Below are 26065 nucleotides of genomic sequence, written 5' to 3'. Positions count from 1 at the left end.
CTGCTGTAAAATATTGGAAACTGTAAAAGTTAAACTGTTGATTGTTGGAAGTTTCTTTTTTTCCTTATGTGTGACTCCCAAACGTTCCCCAATATTTGTTGCAAAAACCCTTTAAAAAATAAATATAATATTTGAAATACAAAATGAAACATAATACAAGTCTAAGAAATGCAAACTGAACATATGAAAGGATAAATAACAAGAGATAAAATCCAGTAAAAAAAAATACATCTACATAGTAAATCCTGAAATACAGATAGTCTAAATTACAGGTAAATTTTAAATTTGGCATTGAAAAATCAAAAATGACCCTGCCCCGATTTCCCTTTACATCCAATACATCTGAAAGCTTCACTGAGCAGTTTGATGGTAGAAGTGGAATTTGTAGTACTGAATGTAAAATGAGATTTGTTTAGATATGGGCCTTTTCTCTAAGACCATTGATTTCACATTAATTCATATTTTCATTTTGCATTGCTTAGGCTTATGACAGGTTTATTTTAAAACATTTAATGTTAATGTGCCTCACACTGCATTCTGTTAATTTGTGAAGAAGGAAAATGTTTGTTCCACTTCAAGTAAATTATAAATTCAATCCCCTGCCTGTACATATCTTTTTTTGAGTGCAAACATTCAAACAGAATAGAAATAATTTAATAAATAGGGTCAAACAAAGGTCATCACAATCACATTGTTAACAACAGACAGGAAACTGCACAAAACCCCTAATGTTTAGTTGTGTTCACATTTTACAGGGAGGTGGTTATATTCAAATTCTCAATCAACACTGCTTTTGTGCTATTTTGTCCTCCATCATGAACCTCGTTGCTTACTGTTCTTACAGTTGTGCTCTTGAACGGCAAGCTGGCAGTGTAAAGTTTTCAATTTCATTGATGGTAATCTCCAACAAATGTTCATGTACAAATCATACTTGTATAAAAACATAGCATAGTAATAACATTGGTAAAGGCTATGCCATTCTTCCAAAGGTAGGAATTTATGGAACAATATCAGTCATCAACTGTGACCTTAAGATTATGACCAAAGTGCTGGTGGATAATACCTTTCTCGGTCAATATATGCATCCAGAACAAGCAGGTTTCCTGCGCCACCATCAGGCCCCAGACCAAATTAGAGGAACATTAGATCTTTTTTCAGTTGTTACAGGAAAATAGGATGGTACTCAAAAAAGAGAAGCTATGCTGCTTTCTTTAGATTAACATAAAGCCTTGCATTATCCCTTGCCCTTGTAATAGCAATCAGACTAAATCCAGATATAAAAGCTGTTAAGTGTGGTTCTAATGAGCACAAATGTGGGCTATTTGTGGATGATGTGCTGCTGAATATTTCCTCTACTTTGATTACGCTCCCTAATCTTCTTAAAGAATTAGACATACTTTCTGGGGTCTCAGGCCTGACGGTAAACTTTGGCTCTTAACTTAAACCCCCCAAAGGTGTTGGTTTCCCAATAATAGAGCAATTTTAAAATCCCCTGGGAACAAAAATCTATTCCATAACTAGGATTTCCTATCTAACCTCCCCTTTCTCATAAAATAATCAAAGATTTAAATGATAGGTCGGCATCTCCACCATCAAGTTATGGCAGGATACCAGCAATCGAGATGAATGTTCTTCCCAAATCTCTTATTCTTATTACACACTTTAATTTTAGCAATTCCTAAAGCCATCCTAAGAAACATTCAAAATAAATTGCTTGGTTTCATAAAGGGCAACAAACATTGCAGAATTAATGCCACCACTTTATTTACTCCCAAAGTTCTAGGGGGACTCGGAGTCCCAAATTTGATGGTATACCATGGGGCAGCACAAATTGCTACTTTAGGTCAATGCACCATGCCAGAACCCAGACCCCTGACTGCTTGGGAAGCCGTTTCTTGTCCAACATATCCTAAAGAAACGCTAATGTGGATCGACCTGCAATCCTGTGTCCCCCATTAAATGAAAACGCAATTTGCACTCTTCACACTGACCCCTAATGCCACCCTGGGGTAACTCTGAATTCCCTCCTGGGAAATGTGACAAAATACAATTGAAATGGTGGCTTGATTAAGGGGTATCCTGTATTGGAGGTCTCTTAGATGGAAGAGATTTTAGAAGCACTGTACACTACAGAAAAAAAAAAACCAAAAAAAACCCAAAAAAACACACTATCTCCTAGGTTTAGAGATGTTCAAATTCATGCAAGTATGTTCTTTTTTAAAATCCAAACTTAGAGCGATTTTCCCATTCCAGAGGACAGCATTTGGAAAATCATACAGCTCCTTCAGAAGCAGAAGGGAACATTTATCTGAATACTTAGATTTATTTGACCCTCTTAAACTTTTTTGCATGCACCAGTGGGATTCTGATCTGGGAGAGATATTGAATGTTCAGGAGTGGCAGAAAGTTGCAAGCTCAGCTTTGTCTATATCTCTAAACTTTCCTATCAAAGCTATTTATAAGGTTTTAATGAAATGACATCCACGAAATGGAACCCACCCCCCTCCTCTTCCTGACTCCTCCAAAACCATTCCTATTTTTTGTTACATTATACTGTAGTCACAGAGTTTGTTTAAAATTGAATATTTCCCTAGATTACATCTGTTTGATGGGGTGTGCAGGGAAGTTCTGTATTAATAACTAGATCCAATTGCGCAAAGAAAACTAGACATTTCAACATCCATTTAAAATATCCTGAATGATAAAACAAAGTGTACTGTTGTAACAACGTTACTTCATAAAAACCTTTCTGCTGTAAAATTCTTATTTTCTATGTGTGACTCCAAAACTTTCCCCAAAATTTGTTGTAAAACCCTTTAAAAATAAATATATTATTTGAAATACAAAATGAAACATAGTCTAAGAAATGCAAACTGAACATATGAAAGGATAAATAACAAGAGATAAAATCCAGTAAAAAAAAAAACTACATCTGCATAGTAAATCCTGAAATACAGATAGTCTAAATTACAGGTAAATTTTAAATTTGGCATTGAAAAATCAAAAATGACCCTGCCCTGATTTCCCTTTAATACATCTGAAAGCTTCACTGAGCAATTTGATGGTAGAAGTGGAATTTGTAGTACTGAATGTAAAATGAGATTTGTTTAGATATGGGCCTTTTCTCTAAGACCATTGATTCACATTAATTCATATTTTCATTTTGCATTGCTTAGGCTTATGATAATTTGTGAAAAAAGAAAATGTTTGTTCCACTTCCAGTAATTTATAAATTCAATCTCCTGCCTGTACATATCTTTTTTGAGTGCAAACATTCAAACAGAATAGAAATAATTTAATAAATAGGGTCAAACAAAGGTCATCACAATCACATTGTTAACAACAGACAGGAAACTGCACAAAGTGCCTAATGTTTAGTTATGTTCACATTTTACAGGCAGATGTTTATTTTCAAATTCTCAATCAACACTGCTTTTGTGCTATTTTGTCCTTCATCATGAACCTCGTTGCTTACTGTTCTCACAGTTGTGCTCTTGAACGGCAAGCTGGCAGTGTAAAGTTGTAATGGTAATCTCCAACAAATTCTCGTGTACAGATTATGCTTGTAAAAAACATAGCATAGTAATAACATTGGTAAAGGCTATGCCATTCTTCCTCATAGCATACTTCCAAATAACAATAACATTGTGCTCAGCTTTATTCCACCTATAAAAAGTTTGTCAAAAAAGTTCATATTATCTACTAATCACCTTCAGAATTTTTTTAAAACTTTTACTTGACATTTGTTTCTGCCAGTTTAAAGAACTTCTAAAATGATATAGAGGTGAAACCTACAAGGTATGGCTGGTTTGGAAAGTTCACCCTGTGTTTTAAACACCTATATGTTCTCAAATTTGAAGGCTAGCAAATTTTTTAGATGGATACATGAAAATCAAGTGAATACTGGAGTTTAAGTCCACAAAGAACTCATGTTTTATCTACTTATGCCCTGTAGTGAGCCAATTCACCCATATTCATAATACCTCTTGGGGGTTCCAGTAGCAAGATCTTATTAGAATTGCAATTTATTCTCTCCCCACCATACTGAATTCTTATCTTTTCTACTGCAATTTGTAATATAAAATCAATGTGTAAAGCAGCCTTGTAATGAGTAAAAAAAGTAAAGCAAGCCTGATGAAGAAATTTAATAAAACCTGTCCATCCTCTAGTGACTCTGCAAGAAAGCAATCTCAGGCACCCAACGCTTGCAGATGTTGTCGATGCCTGCAACTACCACTATGAGCAACAGTCACCGTTAGCAAGGCAGGATTATTAAATGGTGCCAAAAACATATGGTCTGTTTATTATTGTGCTTTCTTCTCCTTATACCAAAACACTGCAAAAAAAAAAAAAAAAATAATAATAATAAAATCATTTGAGAGAAAAGTATTAAATATACTAACTTTACCCTGACTTTCTGCTCACAGCATTTAGGTGAGAGTGAAGTTATGCTCCTTCTGGCGAGATCGTGGGGAATGTCAAACAACCCATTGAAAATATACTGCACTGTGTTTTAGCTTCATCATGTGATATTTCAGCCACCTAATATTCCCCAGGATCTATTCTGAAGAAACTTGACATTAACCTATGCAGTATATTTTTCTTTTATATAGATTTTTTGGTATTTTGACATTTTATTTTGGGGGAAAGGAAAGTAATTGAATGGACCTTAATTGTAATACAAGGCCAACTTTATTAGTCAGGCTAGCTTTATTTCTTTTCAAGTGATGAGAGACAAGTGAGACACTCTTACAAGAACTACAGAAGGTAGAAGGACCTGGGTAATCATATGCTGAAACCTTGTCACTGAATTTCCTTAGAGATAAAAGCTGGTGGATGAGCTAACCTGCTGACATTCACCAAAAAATAAAGATATCAGTATAGGACGGACTGATCTTTTGTAGTCGGACAGAGTAAAAATGTTCAAAATGGCAAGGCAATAGTCACTAGGATCAGATTTAGTAAAGATATTCTGAGAATAGTTAATTGATCAGACTGTAGTGACAGAGAGCAAGGGGTTGTAAACACGCTTTCCATCTGCTGAGCGTGTTCCATGAGCTAGCATTTCTTGGATGGTGATCCAGTTGTCTAAGATCTTCTTGTTGCGTTTTTTCATCGTCTTACGGTGGCTAAGAGCAATTATGCTCATTTCGCCTTTACCTTCTGAACTTTGTTGCTGCTGTTGCTGTTCACGTAGAAAGTCTAATCTGCTTTGCATCATGAATTCTCTCCTCTTTCTTTGCTCTCGAGCTCGCATTAGGTGCCTCTTTCTGTCTTCCTTGCTCCAGTAACGCCCCATCTTCATTTCACTCACAGCATCATCATCAGTTGTCATCCCACTGCGTTCCTCTTTAATTTTCATAGCTCTTGCCTTTAGAAGGCGGTCCCTTACAGGACGTTTAGCCACATAACGCGTGCCATCACTCCTTATTTTTACCTTCCATTCCATTCTTGGTTCAGTTTGGGAATGTGCCCCCTGTGACACACCAATATTCTTTCCACATGTGGGGTCGACATCAAGCTCATCTATACATCTTGGCTGAGCCAGTTGAAGGCAGCTTCGATAACGTTCCCCCCCCTGAGAGCGGTGACGCCTACTTAGATATGGACTATTTTCACAGCTTTCCCTATCAAGTTCATTTCCTGGTTTCGATCCTCTTCTTAACCTGTCTTCTGTTGGGTGCCTTTCACGACACAAAGATCGAAATTTGGATGGCACTGGCTCTGGACTACCAGGGTAAGGAGGTACATTTTTGCTATGTCCTCTGTTCATATTACTGTTAGAAAGGCTTTCTGCTGCTTGGCAAAAAGCTCCTGAAGGATCATTGTTTTTCCTAAAGGGGCTGTCCAAAGGTAATGGTGGTTCCATCATAAGAGGAGTGCTCCTGCAGCTCTCCCCAGTGTTATATGCACTGGTAGTGTCCTTGTCTGATCTCTCTGGTAATTCAGTGATGTCTGGAAGCTTAGTAGAACTTTCATTGTTTGCACTCCCCCCCCCTACAAAGTCATATAGACTCTCCTCCTCCTCAAGAAGCCAAGCTTTCATGCAACGTTCCCGTAGTTGTTGCATCTTTTGTGCTCGCAGAACATTGCGGAACTTAAATTCCAAATGTCTCAACTCCTCCTCCAGAACTGCCATTTCCCGAAGAACACTTTCATTGCGATTTACATCCAGTCCACCTTGTCGTGGAGCATAGAGAAAGGCTGGTCCATTACCATTCTCCATGTGACACGTGATTTCAAGTAGTTCTCTGTATCTTTCATACTCCTCATCTGTGAACCCTGCACCTGGTGGAAGAACTTCATTGTAAGGTCCTGATCCATCAGCAGCAAGTAAGGAGTCCAAACTGTGATGAAATTCACGACACTGAAGTGGATGCTGGTTGTCTCCCCGCAAGAAACGTAAACGGCGCTGGCTGCCCGGTGTGTTTGCACTGCTTGTTTGTTCGTCTCCTAAAAGGTCATGTTCAGAGCTTTCATCATTGCGAGTGCTCTCATCCGTTCGTCCAACTCCGCTGTCCAGCTCCTGACTGCGGCTTAGGCCTGTAGTCTGTGGATATGGATGTGGGGATTTAGGACTTGCCTCTGCATCCTCATTTTCAACCTATAAATCAAAAACAGTCTATCTGAAAATATAGAACAAAACATGTTGCATTTATGAAGATGAATATATAAATGTCCATATAGAGAACTCTCTTCCCAATTATTCACTTTAAGGTCACTACAAAAGAGAAAGGTGCACTTTTTCCTTTGGAGGAAAATGTATTTAATAGAGATTCTTCACTGTAAGGTCTGTGAAAATGTGGAACCGGCTCCCTCAGGAAATACTTTTAGCAAAGTACTATAGATTGCTTTAAGAAAAAGCTGGATGCTTTTCTGGAAGCACAGAATATAACTGGGCATCAAAGTTTTAAAATATATACAACAGTAAAAAGGGGATTTTTGATCTTAGTGGAAATTCTGTCCTAAAACCTAATATAATGCAAGAATCACCCAGAGCTTCTAGGTTTATCGGGACTGATGTATGTAACTTTATACTACAGTCCTACTGGGAAAACCTAGTACAGTAGCACATACATTGGCTAAAGAAAAAGACAAACTTTTTTTTGTGTGGAAGGATAAGACCTACTCAGTTAAGCTTTAATTGCTGTATCACTATTGGTAAATTCATTCTATTTGTCCTGATAGCTAGGGATTGGCTGTCCATTACCAAAACTTATTTTTGTAGCAAAGGCAGCTACTTTTTTTTAAAATCATGTTAATTTTTGCAATGTCAAGAATTCATATTGCAGACTTTGAACATTATTGTAAAAGCTTTAAACTTTGCATTGCTGTACAATCCCAACACTTCCATGAACAATAGAGTCCAAGTCAATTGGTAAATTTCCATTCAAATGAGACTATTGTATTGTACAGTATAGGAATACTTACAGATACAGAAAACAACACATTTTTGACACAAATATTTTAAGAAATATTCAGATTTTAGGAATACAAAAAAGTTGTATGTGTTTTTTATTACAAAAAATATATATATATGGCAATGAGTGTGTGCACCTTCTGTTCTGCCCATATCAGCCCCCCTTAAACCTGGCTAGGAAAAACTTTTTTCAATGCTTTTGAAAAAATATCTTGTATCCTAGGCCTCGTACAGATATCCAATGTCTAATGGATATCTGAAGACTGAGGATCTTTTGTAATAAATTCCAGAAACAAATTAACAAACCAGTGCTGTACACAAGCAAAGATAATGTAAAGATCTTTTTAAATCACTTGCCTTCCCTTCTGTATCATTATAAATTAATTAGTATACAAATAAGGCTGATGAGATTACAATGGAACATCATGCAGTTTTGATGCTAGATTGAAGTTGCTAGGTACCTGCTGCTGAAGTGGAGAGGTCACTCTCTGTGTCTGAAGTTCTTCCTCATTTTCAGATACAAAATCATCCAAGAAATCCTCTCTGTCACTATCTTTCCACCTCCTGCCCATCTGGAATGAACCAAAGGAAAATAATGTGAATATTCCATCAAATTTAAAATACATTACCTTATACACTATAATATTTTAAATATTCATACTTTCTCAATATTTACTTTGAATAAATAAAATGATTTTGACAGTAATTAGCAGCAGAGATAACTGTTTGGAAAAGCACTCTGATGTTTAGAAAATACCCTAAATATTTTATTTAAAGTGTCTGCACTGTTCTGTACACAAAAGGAAATGAATCAAGAACCACAGAGTGTGTACATGAATAATGAAACCAATAAAGGTCCATGATTTCTTTTTTGTTGTTTTTGTTTTTTTACCCATGCAGGAAGAGATAATGCTCAAGGTTATCAACATAAATTTTTAATCCCTTAATTTAATGAAGTATGTCTAATTTTTACAAGCACATACCAAAAGGTGATTATTATATTATATATATTAATTATTGAAAAGCACAACTACCAGGTTGAAAGTTTTTACTGCTGCCATTGAGGGGAATTTCCTTTGATTCAGTAGTTACAATGTTTGTAGGAGAATGGCGAAGGTGGTGAAATCTCCAAAAAAAATCTATCTACAAGATGAAAATGGCAACAAAAGCCTAACAGAGTTTATAATCTTTACCCTTCATTATCCAAAGAAAAAAATGTTGAAAACTCCACTTATGTGGTGACATGAGGTTTGACTCATTCTCATCGGATTCTCAGCTTTGACTAGCCAGGACTTGCAACTTTTTTTTTAATGTATTTAGGAGCTCACCTCAGTCTCTGGACGAGCAACAAGTAAGGAGATGTTTGTGCTTTCCTCCTGTGTTAGTTTAGCCACTGCCTCTTCCTTGTTTTGGACATCCATGCCGTTAATCTAAAATGGGGAACACGGTAGTCATAATGCTTGTGAGTGGCGGGACATTTACAATTACAGATCATAGTTATTTTATGACAGTGCATGTAGACTTCCTTTAATTGTCTAATTTATTCAACCTGCTATTTATCTTTATTTGCCTGTCTTGCGAGGTAAATCCCTTAATTTGCAAACAAGTATTAGTGTTTTCCCCAGCCCCTTTAGCTGGACATGCCACTCAGCACTTTTCAGTAACCACCCGGCTGTTTTTGGGTGGTTACTAAATAGCTGGGTAATAATACAGGGGCTTCCACCCGCCTACAATTTCTTCCCATCTGGCTTGAAGTAAATTTCTGAGTTCAATACTGCGTATGTACTGAATGACCCTAAACAGCATTGCTGCCACAGCACTGAACTGTGCTCCCTCCATTCCATGTGATGGTGCTCCTGCCTGGTAATTACCATTGTGTTTAAGCCAAGCCACGTTCAGGTAAATGGTGCAGTATGATTTTAAACAATTTTTCTTTCTTGAGGCTAGAGTTCGGGTAGAATCAAATTACTTGTTAAATATTATCCTATTTAGAAAAGACCCCACAGACATTGTGATATATTACACACCTCAAGTGCACACCAAGCACCAGTAACAAAGAACATACCTTACAATCAATATCCTAGGATTGGACAGACCTGTTCTACAGACGTATATTTGAAATAAAAGCCAGGGAATAACAATTACAATTTTAGGTACAGATTACAATTTTATGTAAAAGTAGGGGATATTGCAATTCTATTTTAGGAAAAGTTTATGAGAGGTTAAAAGCACAAAAGAAACAAAAATTGTTAAACTAAGTAGTGGGACCAAAAAGAATTTTATACAAAGATCATCACCATGTGAAAGTGAAAGTCATTAGAAAAAAAAAAAAAATAAAAATTAATGTTGGTATTTGTTAGGTATGATACCAATATAACATATGTGTAATAAATCTATGAATAAGTGTTCAGGTTACAAAATCTTTTTGGGATCTAATCAAAAAGAGCAAATATAGAGGGGATCAATGTACTTGTTTTGGCATATTTATTCATGGGAGTTGTGCACAGAGCCAATTCGTCAGTGATGAACCCGTAAGACAGTTTCAAATTGTGTTTCTTGTACTCCTCTGGACTTTGCAAGCTGCTCTTTAATGGATATGGTTTATTTCCTTTGCTGTACCTACAGGTCATATTATGAGGGTAAGACAGAACTTCAGTTTAATTGTCATATATATGACAACATTCATGGCAAAAAACAGTGTATTGTCCTTTTTGTGCTACATTCTATATATCCGATTGATGTTCCTGATTGCTGTTGGCGCTGTGGTTCAGATAGGGAAACGCTCTTTCATATCTCATAGGAGTGCCCAAAAGTGTGGCCCTTCTAGGAAAGAATCCACCCTCCTATTCAAACCTTTTACAGATCTATCAGTCTTGAGTTTGAGCCTTCAGTTTGAGCCTTCTGCATTACAATGAGTTTAGCTGTAAGTTATATCACAAATCACTCCCAATCCGCACTGCAAGAGCGCACATCCCTGCACTTTCGCAAACATTGCAGGCAAATGTGGCTCTATTGGGTAATGTTCTTTCACTCAGTGGGTTATTTAGCAGATCTTTCTCTGTATCTTTTTATGTGAAGTGAAAATTGAGAGCTCCTAACTTTACAGTCATAACCTTGCAATCCACCCCCTATTTTGTCTTTTTTTATTTCACTCTCCCTTGTTCTTTTTCTTCCTGTCTTACCCTTTATTATTTCTCCATAAAACTGTAAAACTCACTGTGAACCAGAGTTCGGTAATTTAGGGTTTACTTAGATTGGGAAGAATTTGGGGTACTGTGAAGTTTGTTAATACAGTATACACAAGCCCTGCATTGTATGATACTGTTTCTAAGATACCTACCCCATATCATTATGGTTTAATATGTATTTCTCTAAGCATTTGACAGTACTTGGGAACCTTGAACAAAACAATAACCCTTTCTAAACGTCATTGTGATCAAGTTTCTTTTAATAGGCACCGAAACAAGAAGTGTAGCAGTATTTCAACAGCAGTAACTTCTGGAAAAAATGTCAGGAGATTCATTTATAAATACACCCTAATGAATACTCCAAATGAAATAAAAAGAAAAAAAGGTAGTATTGACCTCGCCTGTGCCCAAATGTGAGCCTTCACAATTTCCAACCTCTGGTCATCGAACCTATGGTCCTGGATAGAGTCCATTTGAGCCCAAGGGTGGAAATAAGGACTTGCTACTTCTGCAACTTAATAAACCTCTAGTGCCCCAGGGATCGTACACTCTTCTCAATGATTGCAGCCACGGCTGTATTTTAATTTATGAACTAGCAACCAGCTACTGAATTTTGAGAACAGGTTGCCTTTTTTGTTTAATCAGAAGCAGTCTAAAGGTGCGTACACACTTCCAATTTTTATCGTTCCAATCGAACGACGAACGATCGATTGGGCAAAAAATCGTTCGTAAAAAAGTAACCAACGACGCCGACGAACGAGGAAAGTCGCTGGAAACGAACGACCGGACCGACGGATCGGATTGGACGACGATCGTTGAACATCGTTCGTGTGTACGGTCGTTCGTTGATCGTCCATGTTCAGAGCATGCGTGATGAACGAACGTCCGTTCACTTTCCTGTCGTGCACATAGTTCCTCTATCGCTCAAACGATCGTATCTATTGTGTGTACAATATCTACGAACGATCGTGTCGTTAACTCTATGTGCAGGATCGGTGCTATACGATCGTTCATATATATCGTGCATGAACGTTCGTCGTTCGTTTTCCAACGATAATAATTGGAAGTGTGTATGTAGCTTAACTTGGTGCTGATTCTGTCAGTAACATGATTGTATTGTCACTTAGACTATACTCTTTATTTATTATACAAACTAGGCAGTGACTTACCTGAAGTATTCTGTCTCCTTCCCTAATTCGCCCGTCTCTTGCAGCAATGCTGTTTGGGTTTACCTGTTTTACAAAACATAATTTCATGTTCAATTGTAGAGCAGAGTGTTATGCCTATATATAAATTATATTATTATAAATCCAATAATGATTACAAATAAATGTGTAAAGACAGATGAAAATCTTGACAGAGCCCAGTCACCAGCGTAAAACATTGCAGTTAAAAGCACAGAAAAAAGTATTTTAAATGCTTAGTTGAATTTCTGAAATGCTTGGTACCCTAGCATAGCCTCCTGGCATGTCATGGCCCCCATTTTAGGAATGACTAAATTACTTTTACACCTTTACATTCTACGTGTACCACAACACAAGATTACAGCATGCTCAAAACACATGAACAATGGTTATTACTTGTCCATCCCTGACTTGTCTCCTGCTGCCCCATCTCACTATGGATGGCTGACAGAATTCTGAAACTCAACCTGGATAAAACAAATCTCATCCCACCCCTCAAATTCCATATATCCCTATGTAGGGAGCTGAGGAATTTTGCATCTTGAAGTTAATTATTTTTGTGCTTTTGTTATGTTTTGTAGATGATTGAATTATGTTGAAAGTAGTTGTACTCTTCTTATCAGTAAACTCATGTTTTTCCTTGAAACTCTCCCCTTCCTCCCTTTATCTGTTCCCTTGACATGAATATTCTGTTTTGAGAAAATCACAAGGACATTTGTCATGTTTGCTAGATGTCTGTAGTCATGCACTGATCATGCCTTTGAACTGGTATATAGGCTGTGTGCAAACAAAGTTTTGAGAGTGATCTAACTACATGCTTGAGTTGCGTGTATGTTACTTGCTCTCCCTGTGTCGCCGTAAACAGAAGCCATCAGAGAAAGGGATGGCTGATCGGGGATCAGTAGGAGATTGCCTAACCCCCCCCCCCCCCCACCACCCCACAAAAAACACACACATATTTCTAACTGTTAACAACACTGTTATTCGTCCCTCCTCTCAGGCTACATTGTTCACAGTATATGTCCCTTTCTGACCTGGTAGAAAAATATGTCCCTAGCCAGTCTCTTCGCTCCTCCAATGACCTACTAATAACTTTCTCACTCATAACCTTGTCACATGCACAGCTCCAAAACTTTTCTTAGAGATGCCCTGATTCCCTGGAATGGTCCTCCTTGTCCTATTCAGCTTGCTCCTACTTAATGCTTCTTAAAAAGTGCACTCAAAACCCAATTTTTCAAACTCGCCAACCCATCTTCCTCTGTCTTTTAAAACTCTCACTACTTCCCACCACTACATATCTCTCTTCCTATTGTGGCATACTTCCCCAGCCCCAAGATTGTAAGCTCTTTGGGGCAGGGTCCTCTCCTCCTCCTGTGTCACTGTCTGTATCGGTTTGTCATTTGCAACCCCTATTTAATGTACAGCGCTGCGTAATATGTTGGCATTATGTAAATCATGTTTATTATTGTTAATAATATTAATTTAAATTGGTAAGCTCTTTACATGAATGAGTGTCATTATATAGCAGTGGATTACATCAAATGCATCAAACCATAATAAAATACAATATGCTTTTTCTTGGTTCCTTATTTTGTATAGTATACTTGAGTATAAACAATTATTTTTTTACTTGCAAGAGGCGATTAGAAAAAGAATTTCAGTTTATACACCTGGTGCACCTATCCTTGTAATACTCTTCAATATATTGCATACCTATGCCAAAAAAACTGTTTTTTGTCTTTTCTTGTTGTAGTTGGTATTTGATTAATTAAGGGGGCTGGCACTGAGCATAAATACAGAAAGGGAAGGAGGCTTTCTTCTAGGATAAGGGCAATTATATTTGGATTTGTTTAAATTCGGTATATAAGGTAAGTCGCATGTCAAATATGAGACTTCAGTAGGAAAAACATATGCAAAACACATTTAGAAATGGCCTTATGTAGTGGTAAATTCAAATGCAACAAAAAAAAATGCATTTTAGATTTTAAGGAAAATGCATGTGTGTTTTCCAATGCACAGGTGAAAAAAGGCTCTTTGTGTCTGTGCTTAAAGCTCCACTTATCTTCCACTAAACCATTTGAGGTAAGCAGTCTGGATAGGAAAGAAGGGGAACAGTAATGTGTATGACTTGAGTGAGAGCTTTGAACTTGCTGGGACTGCTGTCATCACTTCAATGATGGCTTCTAGATGTCTGCACAAAGGGGATTTCACATGTAAAAAGCATGCCCAAAATATATAGTATAGACATAAAATTTTACTGACAGATTGCTGTTACAATGAATGATCTGGCAACAGGGCCTCATAAGACAGAGGTCCGCACTCCCCGGGCTGTGGACTAGTTGGAGCCACAGATGACAGAAGCACAGGCAGCAGGAGGGCTGGTGGCCCTCCTTACACTGCTCTGAATCAGAGCTGCTGTGAATGGCAGAGCATGGTATGTAAGACTTACACTGCTCTGCCATTTTCTGTAGCTCCACCACCTGTCAGCACACCAGCTCTATTACACTGCTCTGTTATTCTCAGTAAGTTTGCTGAGAGGAGGCGGAGCTGCTGAGAAAAGCGGAGCAGTGTAGTTGCTGTTTGTGAAAATTTTGACTGATTGATAGTATCGCATTAAAGAGAATACAAATGAGAAGAAAGCAACTTTCCCAGATGTGTAAAAATTTACCTGAATATAGGGAGTTATGAAGGGAATCAACGTCTTACCTCTCCTACATAAATTCCCAGATCTTCTTCATCATCTGTGCGGTAACACACTGTTAGACCAAGTTTATCTTGATGGCTGGTTTTACATAGTTCCACTTCCTGCAAGCGAAGAGGGAGAGGACACTAGCAACACAGAAAAATGCACAAGCACATTATCATATATGTAAGCAAATGGAAGAACTATAGGCAAAATAAAGGGAAAACATATTTTCAAGCAGTGACAATCACCTTACAACTTTTTTGTTTAATCCTGTGTTGTAGGCTTGCAACTGCATCAAGATGCTTTGCATATTCACTAGTTCCCCGGTCTGCTACAGCTGTTGTATTGCAATATATTATATATATCCACATGTGAGATAGCATCTCTCTATTGTTTAGAGGCACACACAGCAACAAACAGGTTTTGGCCAACAGATTGACCTTTTGACATGACTGACCAATGGCCATTAAAGAGCAAGACTGACGTCCAGAGTTTGCAGACAGGACTGCTTCCATGATAGACTGTAATGTTAAGTTTGAGTGGAGAGTTTGTGGATTAACTGGGAGTGGCCACAAACTTTCCTGATAAAAAGTTTCCCTCTAAAATGGAAATGGGAACACCTGGTTGTGTCCTTCTTGAGAAACCAGGGAGCTGGAAGCTGGAAAAGACCCTGCCTGGCTGACAGGATACTATGAAACTACAAAAGACAAAGACTCAAGATCAAGTGCCCCGGTTTCCAAGGTGATAGCTTATTGCCGGAATTCTGTTTGCTGAGGAAATTGTGAAACTCTTTTACAAAAGCTCAGTAACTTTTGTGTGTTCTATTAAATATATAGCCAGTGTTCACTCACTAAGAAGTGTGGACAGAGACAACTTTTTTCTAATTTTGAATCATTTCCATGGTGAAGAGAAACCCCTTCACAACAGCCAACCAAGTGAACAACACTCTTCAGGAGGGGGCATATCAATATCCAAGTCTACCATAAAGAGAAGACTGCATGAAAGTAAATACAGAGGGTATACTGCAAGGTGCAAGCCACTCATAAGCCTCAAGAATAGAAAAGCTAGATTGGACTTTGCTCAAAAACATTTAAAAAAGCCATTCTTTGGACAGATGAAACCAAGATCAACCTATACCAGAATGATGGTTTGACAAAAGTATGACGAAGGAGTGGAACAGCTCATGATCCAAAGCATACCACATCATCTGTAAAACATGGCGGAGGCAGTGTGATGGCTTGGGCGTGCATGGCTGCCAGTGGCACTGGGACACTAGTGTTTATCGATGACGTGACACAGGACAGAAGCAGCCGAATTAATTCTGAGGTGTTCAGAGACATACTGTCTGTTCAAATCCAGCTAAATGCAGTCAAATTGATTGGGAGGCGTTTCATAATACAGATGGACATAGACCCAAAATGTACAGCCAAAGCAACCCAGAGGTTTATTAAAGCAAAGAAGTGAAATATTCTTGAATGGCCAAGTCAGTCACTTGATCTGTCTTCGAACAGAAAGGCCCACACACAAACAGCAACTGAAGGCCGCTGCAGTAAAGGCCTGACAGAACATTCAAAATGAGGAAACTCAGCATCTGGTGATGTCCATGAGTTCAAGGGCTTGCAAGGGTTTCAACCAAGTATTAGAAATTAACATTTTATTTTCAGCTTTTTAGTTAGTCCAATTACCTTTGAGCACCCTAAATGAAGTAATTGTGAAAAAAAGGCTTTAGTTCCTCACATTTTTATGCAATCTTTTTTGTCCAACCCACTGAATTGAAGCTGAAAGTCTACATTTCAACTGCATCTGAGTTCTTTCATTTAAAATTAATTATGGTAATGTACAGAACCAAAATTAGAAAAAATGTATGTTTTGTTGTGTCTTCCTGTAACTCAGAATAATTTATTTACGCACCATTTATTAAAAACATAAAACCACAAAACAAGCTGTGTTCCTTGGACTGTACTGAGAAAACAGTTAGCTATACAAGTATATAGCAAAAGATTTTGCTACCAAGCAAAACATTTGGGGGTTTGTGGCCGAGATCGGCACTGAAGTCCAACTGAATCAGTCTTGTTTAGTAGTAGTTGTGCTAAGTAAAAATGTTGTTCAAACTAAAGGTAAAACTTCAGAGGTTTCTGTTGACCAGGAGGGAACGGTCAACCTGCCTACCTGGGTCAAAAACAGTCAATGGATTCCTCTTGCTCAGGAATTTTTTAAATATTCTTCTCCATTAAATAGAACATAAGTAAAACAAAGAGGAAGGTCATGTCCTACATTGGCTGGAATTTCCTTGATTCTCTTTGTACTAAAACTCAAAGAAATGAGAAAGCAGAGGCTAAATTTAAGGCTTTAAACAACCAGCTGGCAGTTGCTTCAGAAAGTGTACAATCAGCTGCTAGTAGGGCGCATGATTTTGATAAAGGTGTGTAGAGCCCTCATGACTAAATCAATGAATGGAAAAAGAAGGTTCATAAGCTTGTTAGTAAAACCAGCGTATGTGCTGTATTCACATCTAATTATTGGCTTTGTAAGAATGTGTTATCTTCAAGTGATAGTGATGATGAGGAAATAGAATTTGATATTACTAATGATGATCACTCAGTGAGAAAGAAAAACTGTGCCAGACCTCTTTTATAACTAAGCATAGGAAAAGTCAACATGATAGAGAGCATATGGCAGATGGGGAGGTGCATTACTACAACCCCAGATATGTAGAATTTGAAGAGATATGGAAATTTAGTCAAACTGAAATCCAAGAGCTTATTTACCTCTCTGGCTGTCTGAATAATAAGTATTTTTAAATGCCAAAACAGTACATTTATAAAAAAAACTTGTTTTTAATTTACTGCCTGGTACCCCCTCCCAGCCGCGGAGTCCCATCCTCCAGCTGCACACTCACCCTGCCCAGCCGGCATCTGCTGAAGCAAAAGCTGGGCATCACTGGAGGATGCAGCAGGAACGTGGGGACCAGGTAAGGCTTAAAACTCCCTGGCAATTCCACCCTGAGTGTGGCTCAGGGTTACCGCTTTTGGTAAGGATAATTCACCCCGAGCCACACTCGGGATTACCGCTAGAGAGTTTAAACGATACAGACAAAAGAGTGGGAACCCCTATTAACTTGGGTCCTACGTTTGTGGGATTACCCATAATCCACAATCTCACCAGGCCATGCACAAGGCTGGAGAGGTTACTGTGAATTTTTCACTGTTACACCTTGTGAGAGATGGAATAGTCTTATTATATGATTGTCCCAGTAACTTGGCAAATACTTTCTCTTAGAGAACAATAGGTGAGAGTATTGCGAGGTTACGTAAGATGGGTTGTATAACTGGACTTTGGTTCAAGAATGGATGGGTCCAATTATGGAACCCTTCACATCTGCTCTACACTGTCAGCTGATTAAATCTGCACTATTTAATCTTATAGCTCTTTTATTGTCCTTGCTAGTAGGCCTGGGGTAAAATAGCAAGATTCATGAAGACACTACCCTTTAAAACCAATTGGGGGAGCTAAAGGAAACTAAAACCAAACATGTCAGGGGTGTAGCCCAGGTCAGACAGGATGTGAATAAGCAAGGATGGTCACATCACACAAGAGAAATGCAGAAAAGAAAACAGAACTACAGAGAAAACTAGTTTGGTTTTATCTAGGAGACAAATGTGGGTGGATCATTTAAGGCATTAGTACCTAAAGATTAGATAGATGGGTTTTCTACAACAGAATTGCTATAGCAATAAAGAAATGAGGGAATGATGTCAGGCAAAAAGTCCACTAGTGATGACATTAGCCTACAGTTAGAAGACAGAACATCCACCTCCTGTTAGTCCAAAACATATTCTGTCTAAGGAAGGGAGGCTGGGAGGTTCCTTTTTCTTTATGATGGGAAGGCAGGTCTCCAGTGATAGCAGTGATGGCAATGACAGCAGGAAACCATTGACCATATGCACCTGTCACTGTATAATGCAGGAAGTGGTCATCTCCTACACATTTGATGGCTTTAGTTCATACTGGAGCTGAAATTACACTTTTATACAGAAACCCCTCCCATCACAAAGAAGAGATTTGCATATAGATGTAGAAGGTATGGGAGGGCAGATCACACCAGCAGTTAGAGAATGGGTATTCTCAAAAAGAATATCTGGTAAGAGCTGTGAAGGCTATGGTCAACGTTCCTCCACCAGAGAATCCTGTTTATCTCAAGCAGTACAGACTGCCAGTGGGCCACAAAGAAAGTGGGGACACTGCTCAAGAGTTGTTGAGAGTAGGGATCATTAGACCTGCTTTAAGCCCATTTTGGGATACAGTGTTCCCTGTAAAGCCTGTTGGGATATGGAGAATTACTGTGTATTACAGAGGTCTAAACAAAGTGGCACCTCATTTAAAATCAGCTGTACCTAATATAATCTCCTTTATTGAAAGAATTGCAAAGAAGGGAGGTGAATATCATTCTGTGATAGATGTAGGTAAGGCTTTTATTTCCATCCCAATAGACCAAGTATGTCAGGACCAGTTCAACTTCGTGTGGGTTAGCCGCCAGTACATTTTCACTGTACTTTACTCATCAACAATTTGTCATGGACTAATAGCACAAGATTTGAGCATTTTAAACTTCAGTTCCGCTTTAGCCAATGTCAAACAAAAGCTTCTGTTTGGTCAAATGTTATTCATATTACTCACATCTACTTGTTGCCCAGACTTGATGATTTTGGTAAATTTCTCTGTTGACAGCTTTGATAAATGTGTTGTACATATATCTTTCTTCTTTAAAGTGCTATCACTAATGATCAGCAGGTTTTTTATCCTATTAGTTTAAAATAAAAGTGAACCCAGGTTCCACATTTTACATGCTTTCTGTGCCTTTAATGTAGTACTCTATAAAAAGGTCTGAGAACATCAGGGCACATTGTATGGCTTGACAGCAGGACATACATTAACACAGTTAATGGTATTAGATGGGGCCATCAGAAAGTAAAATGAGGTGCAAAATACTCACTGCAAGACACCATTTGTGGAGGAAAAATAGAAATTGAAAAACTTTACCAAAGATACCAAAGGCAATAAAAGTATAGGATGGAGGTTAAGAGGGTATATTTACCAGTAAAATCCACATCAAATTAATATGGATAAAAGAAGCAACTCACTTCATATTCAAGTTCATCAGCACGCTCCACATCTGGCTGCACACCATCCATATATTCCCCTGGTTCATAAAATTCATTACCGATTGGTGGGCTATAAGCAGAATAAAAAAAATACAGTGTAAAGTGTTCTTCTTATCACACAGCGAATAATAAATTTCTGTCTAAGAAATCTAAATCTGTGTTCAGATGGATGTTAAAATAGAGAAACTTATCAAGCAGTTTTGACCTCTTTCACGCGCCCACTAAACAGATCAGGGTACACATAAATATATTTATGAATATTTCAGTAGTCAGTTATAAATAAATCCCATGTCCTAGTGATTTTTCTTCTTAAAACCAACTTTATTTTGCAATATCTACAGAAATTGCTGCAAGTTTAAACAAGTCACTTGTGTTATTTCATTGAACTTTGGTTTCTGTCTCTAACAGAAAGGGTAAAGCAAAGATGCAAACTTCACTCTATGCACTCCCTCAAGGGTTAGTTAGTATGGTGTACTCATCATAGAAGATAGGCCAATTTGCTTAGTGTTTATTGGATCCACTCAGTGCCTGCATAAGTCTGCAAATGTGCACTCAATTCCATTTTATCAATTATCATAAGACGATTAAGATATTGGTGGAGCTGTGAGATATTGGGCCCTCAAGCATCTACCCAGTTAAATAAAATACATTTTTTGTCGCCAGCAGACATAGATATTTAATTTTATACAGGTTTATGATAGGGGTAGTAGGTGGTGAAAGTTTAACCGGAACTGTTGGGGAGGGGGGTGAAAAGGGAGGGTACAATTTGTCAGTTGGCAACAAGGCTAAACACTGCCCTCTAAAAAGTTTTCAAAAATGGACTAAACCACAAGGCACATTACCAGACACTAAAGGGTTGACCACATTTCAGGCACTGTGTAAGATATTTTAAGGAGAAGGGCCTACCAAGTTTGAGGTCAAATGCATAATAAACCCATTGAGTTCTTTTAAAATGCATTTCCCTCCTCCATGTTTTACTAATGATGACTTTGCACACACCTACCAGATTCTCTCAAGTAATTTCAGAGTGTCAAGAGGAGAGATGTTGAGCAACAATGCCCATTTTTGAACAAAAGTGACAATTTGGATGTGGACTCTGCAGGTGGAGTCAACAACAGTGGGTAAATTTAAGATAGTGATGTTTTGGTAGTTGTGCAACCTAAGATTTGGTGCAGACTAGCAGGGAATACCACTGGCTTCTGAGGGCAGAGATGGTGCACAACAGTTCATTTAAACTGCATGTAATGTAAGACTTCAACTTCAATCGTAGAAGATGGCAACAGCTTGCAATCATCATCTAAGAGGTCAGTAACATTCCTAATTCCCTACCCTGCCACAAACCGAAAGCGTTATATAGAAGCAGAATAGAGTTGAGTTACCTGTGGTAAACTCAGGGAAGAACGAAGAGACATTGCTGGTGAGGCCCAATGGACAACCTTGGCTAATTTTTTTTCCCCTCTTTAAGCAAAAAGTGTATCCCTAAATAGGACATTTTGCGTAATGTACCTTGTTATATCTGACATGTTAGAGTGCAAAAAAACTGGAAAAGTGACCAAAGGCAGACAGGTTCAGATTTTAGCTGAAAGGCAGTACGATAAGAGGTACCATGCCACCAATCTTTGACATGCCGTAAAAAACAGGCCAGATTGTATTTATGTAGATTTGGTTGTTCTTGGTGGAATAATTTCCCCCTGCCTATCCAGGGCATCTTATCTCACCATATGAAGTCAGAAAAGGCTGAGTGAAGTTTGACATCAAAGTGGCATAATAGAAAAAGGAGGTTCTAAAGTGGATATAGTAGGTGAGAAAAACAATCCATGCAGTTCCCTCCCAGGGTTGCTAAGAAATAACAAGATTTAATTCGGGAATAAGGCAGTTTTTACCTTTTATGTCCCATATGGATGCCTGAGATGGCATGGTGGCTTTAAACAGTGAACAGGGTAATGGCTCAATTGCCAAGTTAAAAAGCAATAGTGAAAGAGGGCACCCTGCCTCATACTCCTACGGGGGGAGGGGGGGAACTCAGGTGACAGCACCCCTGTCACATGAATTTGCACTGTGGTAAGGGATACAAGGACTGTATGAAAAAGAAAAATTGTCCCTTAAAGCCGAACCCGTCCAACCTTTAGAACCATTCTCATTCAATGCTGTTGAAGGCCTGCAAAATGGGCTGCTGGGGAGGAGGATAGTTCCGACAAAAACATGTTCCAGCACCATAATGAGTTTAGGAAATTTATAGATGGTGAATCTTCCCATCACAAAGTCAGATTGAATTGCGTAGCCAGAATTTTGATAAGAACTGGACATCTTGAATATTGAGAGATATAGGCCTAAAGGAATGAGGAATTTGATAAAGACCAAACTAAAGGTAGCAGTGGGTAGTTAGTAAATTAATAAATAGTGACAAGAGTGATTCATAGGTCGCCAGGACCAAGCGCCTTGGCAGATCTAGATATTCCTGCAATTACCTCCTTAAACATAATGTCAGCATTCAACCTTGACAGGTTGTCTGCGTATATCTTAGCTAGTCTTACAGAGTTAAAGAATGCTTGGCCCCAGAGTTACCATCCCTAGAAGAGTAGAGGGCTTCATAACGCCCTGTGGGGAGCACTGGAGAACTACATGAGAGTCCCTAAATAGAGGCAATTTGTGGTGGCTGTCTAAAACCCTTGGCCAGGTTAACCTAGAAGAACAGATGTATCAGTCATATTGAGCAACCAAAATGTCACAGGTGCATTTTGCTTGCAGTCAGGATTAACACTCTTGGCCAACTCCCAGAACTTCTTTTTTATGGGCCCTGATGTTACCTTCAAACTCTATTCACCAATATTTCAGGTATTTTTTGAAAGATTCATCCTGCGCTAGATAGCAGGGGAACTACCATACAAAATCTGTATCTTGAAGAAAATCATCCCTTAAGAGTAAGTCGACGGCAATGGTCAGAGATTTTGAGAGGGTGGATAAGGGCTTGAACTGCCTATAGTAAAAGCTTAGATGGGAGTCCAATCTGGAATGTGTAGAATGAGCCATTGAATGATGTGTAAAATCCTTTTCTATAGGATAGTGTTGTATCACAGGATCGACCAGATTGACAGCAGATAAGAAAGCCTGGAAGTGTTGTTCACTAGAATGTGATAATGTAGACAGCTGTAGAAGTGGGAATTCATCTTCTCAAGTATTAGGGACGGCATTGAAATGTCCTGCAACTATCAACTGCTTTGGGGCAGTCGACAACAGCCACTGGGTGAGACCTGTATAGAAGGCCTGGTTAACCCTATTAGGCCTATCCCTATTAGGTTAGGTTATCCCTATGAGGCAACCACTGGGAAAATTGTGAAGGGAAATTGTGACATCAGGGCGGCCCATCCTCCTTCCAAAGCATCACTGGTCCTTAATAAGATGCAATTCCACTTTCCAAGAAGCAGAATAATTACACCTGCTTTGTTACCTAGGGCAGTGACTCCCCACACTTCACCCACCTATTGTTCGTGAAGCAGATTATTTGAAGCAGTTAAATGAGTTTCTTGTAGCACTGTGATGTCAGCTATGAGTTTTTTGGGGTGTCTGAGTACCTGAGTGCATTTCTGGAGGGAGATCTAAACCACTTAACATTCCATGTGATGATGTGCATCTAAGGAGAAAGCGTCAAAAGCATGTTGGATAATGTCACAATGTAGGGATTAGTAGGGTAATATGACGCTGCAAGTTGTTCAATCAAAGCTTTCTTGGTCATTCAAACAAACAGTTGCCTTAGAGTAAAGTCTAACTTGGGTTGTATGTAGCAAGTTGTATGTGGATCCATAAACATAGTATAATAGAAAACAAGGGTATAAAAACTATTTGAAACAAACAGCTTTTATCAGGATGAGAGGTTATCAATTTTGCAAAGCACAGTATTGGTAACAAGGACACTATGGTGAAAGTAGTGAAGCTAAGATTGATTGTTTGTGAGCTCACGGCCTCTGGAGCCCAGTGAACTGTTGAAGCAATAGAGTTAACATATTACAATGATGGCCAGCATAGGGGAAGCATCAAAGAGAGATTGTAAGATCCAACCATGCGCAGAAGTGTTTTTTTTTTTTAAAGAAGACCATTACCATTGTCAAGGGTATAGTGTTTTTGGAATCATGTATAGACAGAGATGAGCAGTCAGTAATGCAGTCTGCACTTTCCAAAGTGTCTACAAGCGTGGCGGCTGCAGCTGGGTCTTTAAAGAAGTGTGTGCCTGCATTAGAAGTGAAAATCTTCAAGGTTGCTGGGTAAAATAGTGCAAACTTGATTCCCTGCATTGCTTGATTGTCTTTGTTGAACAATCTGAAAATATAAGTATATGATTATTATCCAATGAAAATTGGGAATAAGATCTTAATGCCCCCATTTTGTGTGTGCTGTCCACTTTTAGGTGTTTTGAGGCCCAATGCTTTTGGAATAGTGAAAGCACACATTTTTGTAACTCATTGGATTTCACTGTTTCAGGTATGCCGAGAAAGTATTGGTTATTTCACCTTATGGGGTTTTCTAAGTCAACAACTTTATCCAGTAGGGAGGTAAATAGTTAGCACTTACTGGGTTATTCTGATCCTGCATGTCAATTACTGTATTTTCCAAACTACTCTTGTGTTGCTGCAGCTCTGAGATGTCCGTGTCATGCTTGGCTACTGCATGTCGACCACAGCTCCCAGTTGCTAATGCTCTCTGACAATTTGTCAGAGACTGGGTTGATGATGTTGGGCGACTTCCTGGGCAAGTCATTTGTAATCCAATTCAGTGGGGGTCTCTATGTGGAATCAACCTTATCAGAGCTGTCCTCACTACTTTCTGGAGCCGAGATGTTGTCCTCCATCTTGGCCAGAGACTTTCTGCTGTGGCTAGACCACTTCTCATTAAAACGCTTTGTCACCAAGGAGGACGCGAAGTATCCATCTATCCTCCGACAGGGGTGGGCGAGTACACTTGGTTGGTGAGAGGAACTGACAGCTATGAGTGGATGGAAGGCAGATAATAATCCGGGTAGCTGGACCCACACCAATCTGCTGCTGAACTGCTGTTTTGAGAAGCAATTTTTTTTACCCTGAGTCACACTCAGGCTTACCGCTTGGGAGGTTAAAGAAGCAAATGAAGATAAGGAAGTACAACTAAGCCATGCATTATGTCTGCACCAGATGTTTTCTCGGCAAAGGAATAGAAGCCCTGGAAAAAAAGCATCTTAGAAAGACAAGACACCTGGCTTCTCCCAGTCCTATTTGTCGATCCTCTAGAAGAGAACGAAGGGCAAGAGAAAGTTCACCCTGTGAAATTACTATTAGAAAGAGGTAACTCTTTCTTTCCAGAAGCAAATTAGTGGAGCACCCGGAAAGTGAAACATGTTAAGCATGTGGCACAAGAGCATTACCATCTAAGCAGTTGTGTGGTATATGCTTTAAAGAAGCAGGATGATATAAAGAAAGGTAATCAAGGGTAGTAAAAAGTGGTCATTCTTCACCTAAAGAAGGTATATCCCACATTTTAGAAGGAAAGTACAATTAGTTTCCCTTTAGGATCTCCTGGGTCAGTGTTTAGATGGAGACTTGAACCCAATCTACACAACAACAGGTTTAGTTGTTGCCCAGCAACAGGTCCTGTATGCTGCCCAGATCCTATTTGGAAGAAGGTATACAAAGGATCACAGGGGGCAAGTTGCCAGGGTGTAGCATAGGCATCAGCAGCTCTTTTAAATAACTGTGCAGGAGGCAGAAGATTTCCTGTCAAGAAATTTATTAACCTTCAGTAAATGAAACCTATAAATCCTAGGTTCTGTAGTCAGATAGTCTAAAAAGAGCCTAAGGAAAGCCATTTGAGGGTGTAGCCATTCAGACCTAAAAGATAGAAACAAGATTCCAGGTTTCCGGCATTTAGAAAAAGAAGGTGGATACCCTGTGTAATTTCAGTCAGGTAACAAGGTTACTAGATAGAGTTTTTGTCAGGCTCTCTGTGATCCTGGTACATTCAGACAACAGTTCCAAGCGATTCATAGAAGTGCAATGCGCTTCTAGCTTAGGTGCAAGGAAAAGGACAAACAGTGGTGCTGCTTTCAATAGGAGAGCAAGAAAGAGGATTCTATTCCTAACTTTTCATTGTAAATAGATCTCTGAAGGGGTTGAGGTCAATTCTGGACCTAAAGGATTTAAATCCCTTTCTCACTAGAGGGTTTTGTATGATAATTTTGAAGATGACCCTTTCAGTCATTTGTCTGGCTCATTGGATGATTTCAATTGATCTATTAGAATCCTACATGCATGTGTCAATTGAGGAATGCAACCAGACATTCTTCATGTTTGGTATGTTTCAAACATCTCCAGTTCACTTGTCTACCCTTCAGTTTTTCCACAGCTCCAAAGATGTTTAATAAAACATTTGTCAAAGTGATAACCTTGCTGTGGTTTAGG

The 26065-nt window shown here is 38.7% G+C and overlaps 1 protein-coding gene across 1 annotated transcript in view; it reads right to left on the bottom strand.

Annotated features, from left to right (window-relative positions):
* Positions 1 to 632: 632 nt before the first annotated feature.
* PDZD4 (PDZ domain containing 4) overlaps positions 633 to 26065 on the bottom strand; it is a 121463-nt gene continuing 96030 nt past the window's right edge. Inside the window, exons 3-8 of the mRNA XM_072429809.1 lie at positions 19620 to 19710; positions 14499 to 14597; positions 11778 to 11840; positions 8749 to 8850; positions 7882 to 7992; positions 633 to 6604 (exon numbers count right to left, since the gene is read on the bottom strand). Of these exons, the coding sequence (XP_072285910.1) occupies positions 4991 to 6604; positions 7882 to 7992; positions 8749 to 8850; positions 11778 to 11840; positions 14499 to 14597; positions 19620 to 19710 (2080 nt within the window). The 3' untranslated portion in view covers positions 633 to 4990. The remainder of the gene's footprint in view (positions 6605 to 7881; positions 7993 to 8748; positions 8851 to 11777; positions 11841 to 14498; positions 14598 to 19619; positions 19711 to 26065) is intronic.

The sequence above is a fragment of the Pyxicephalus adspersus genome, chromosome Z (genome assembly GCF_032062135.1).
Source record: "Pyxicephalus adspersus chromosome Z, UCB_Pads_2.0, whole genome shotgun sequence".
Classification (NCBI taxonomy): domain Eukaryota; kingdom Metazoa; phylum Chordata; class Amphibia; order Anura; family Pyxicephalidae; genus Pyxicephalus; species Pyxicephalus adspersus.
This window is presented reverse-complemented; position numbering and strand designations above follow the sequence as displayed.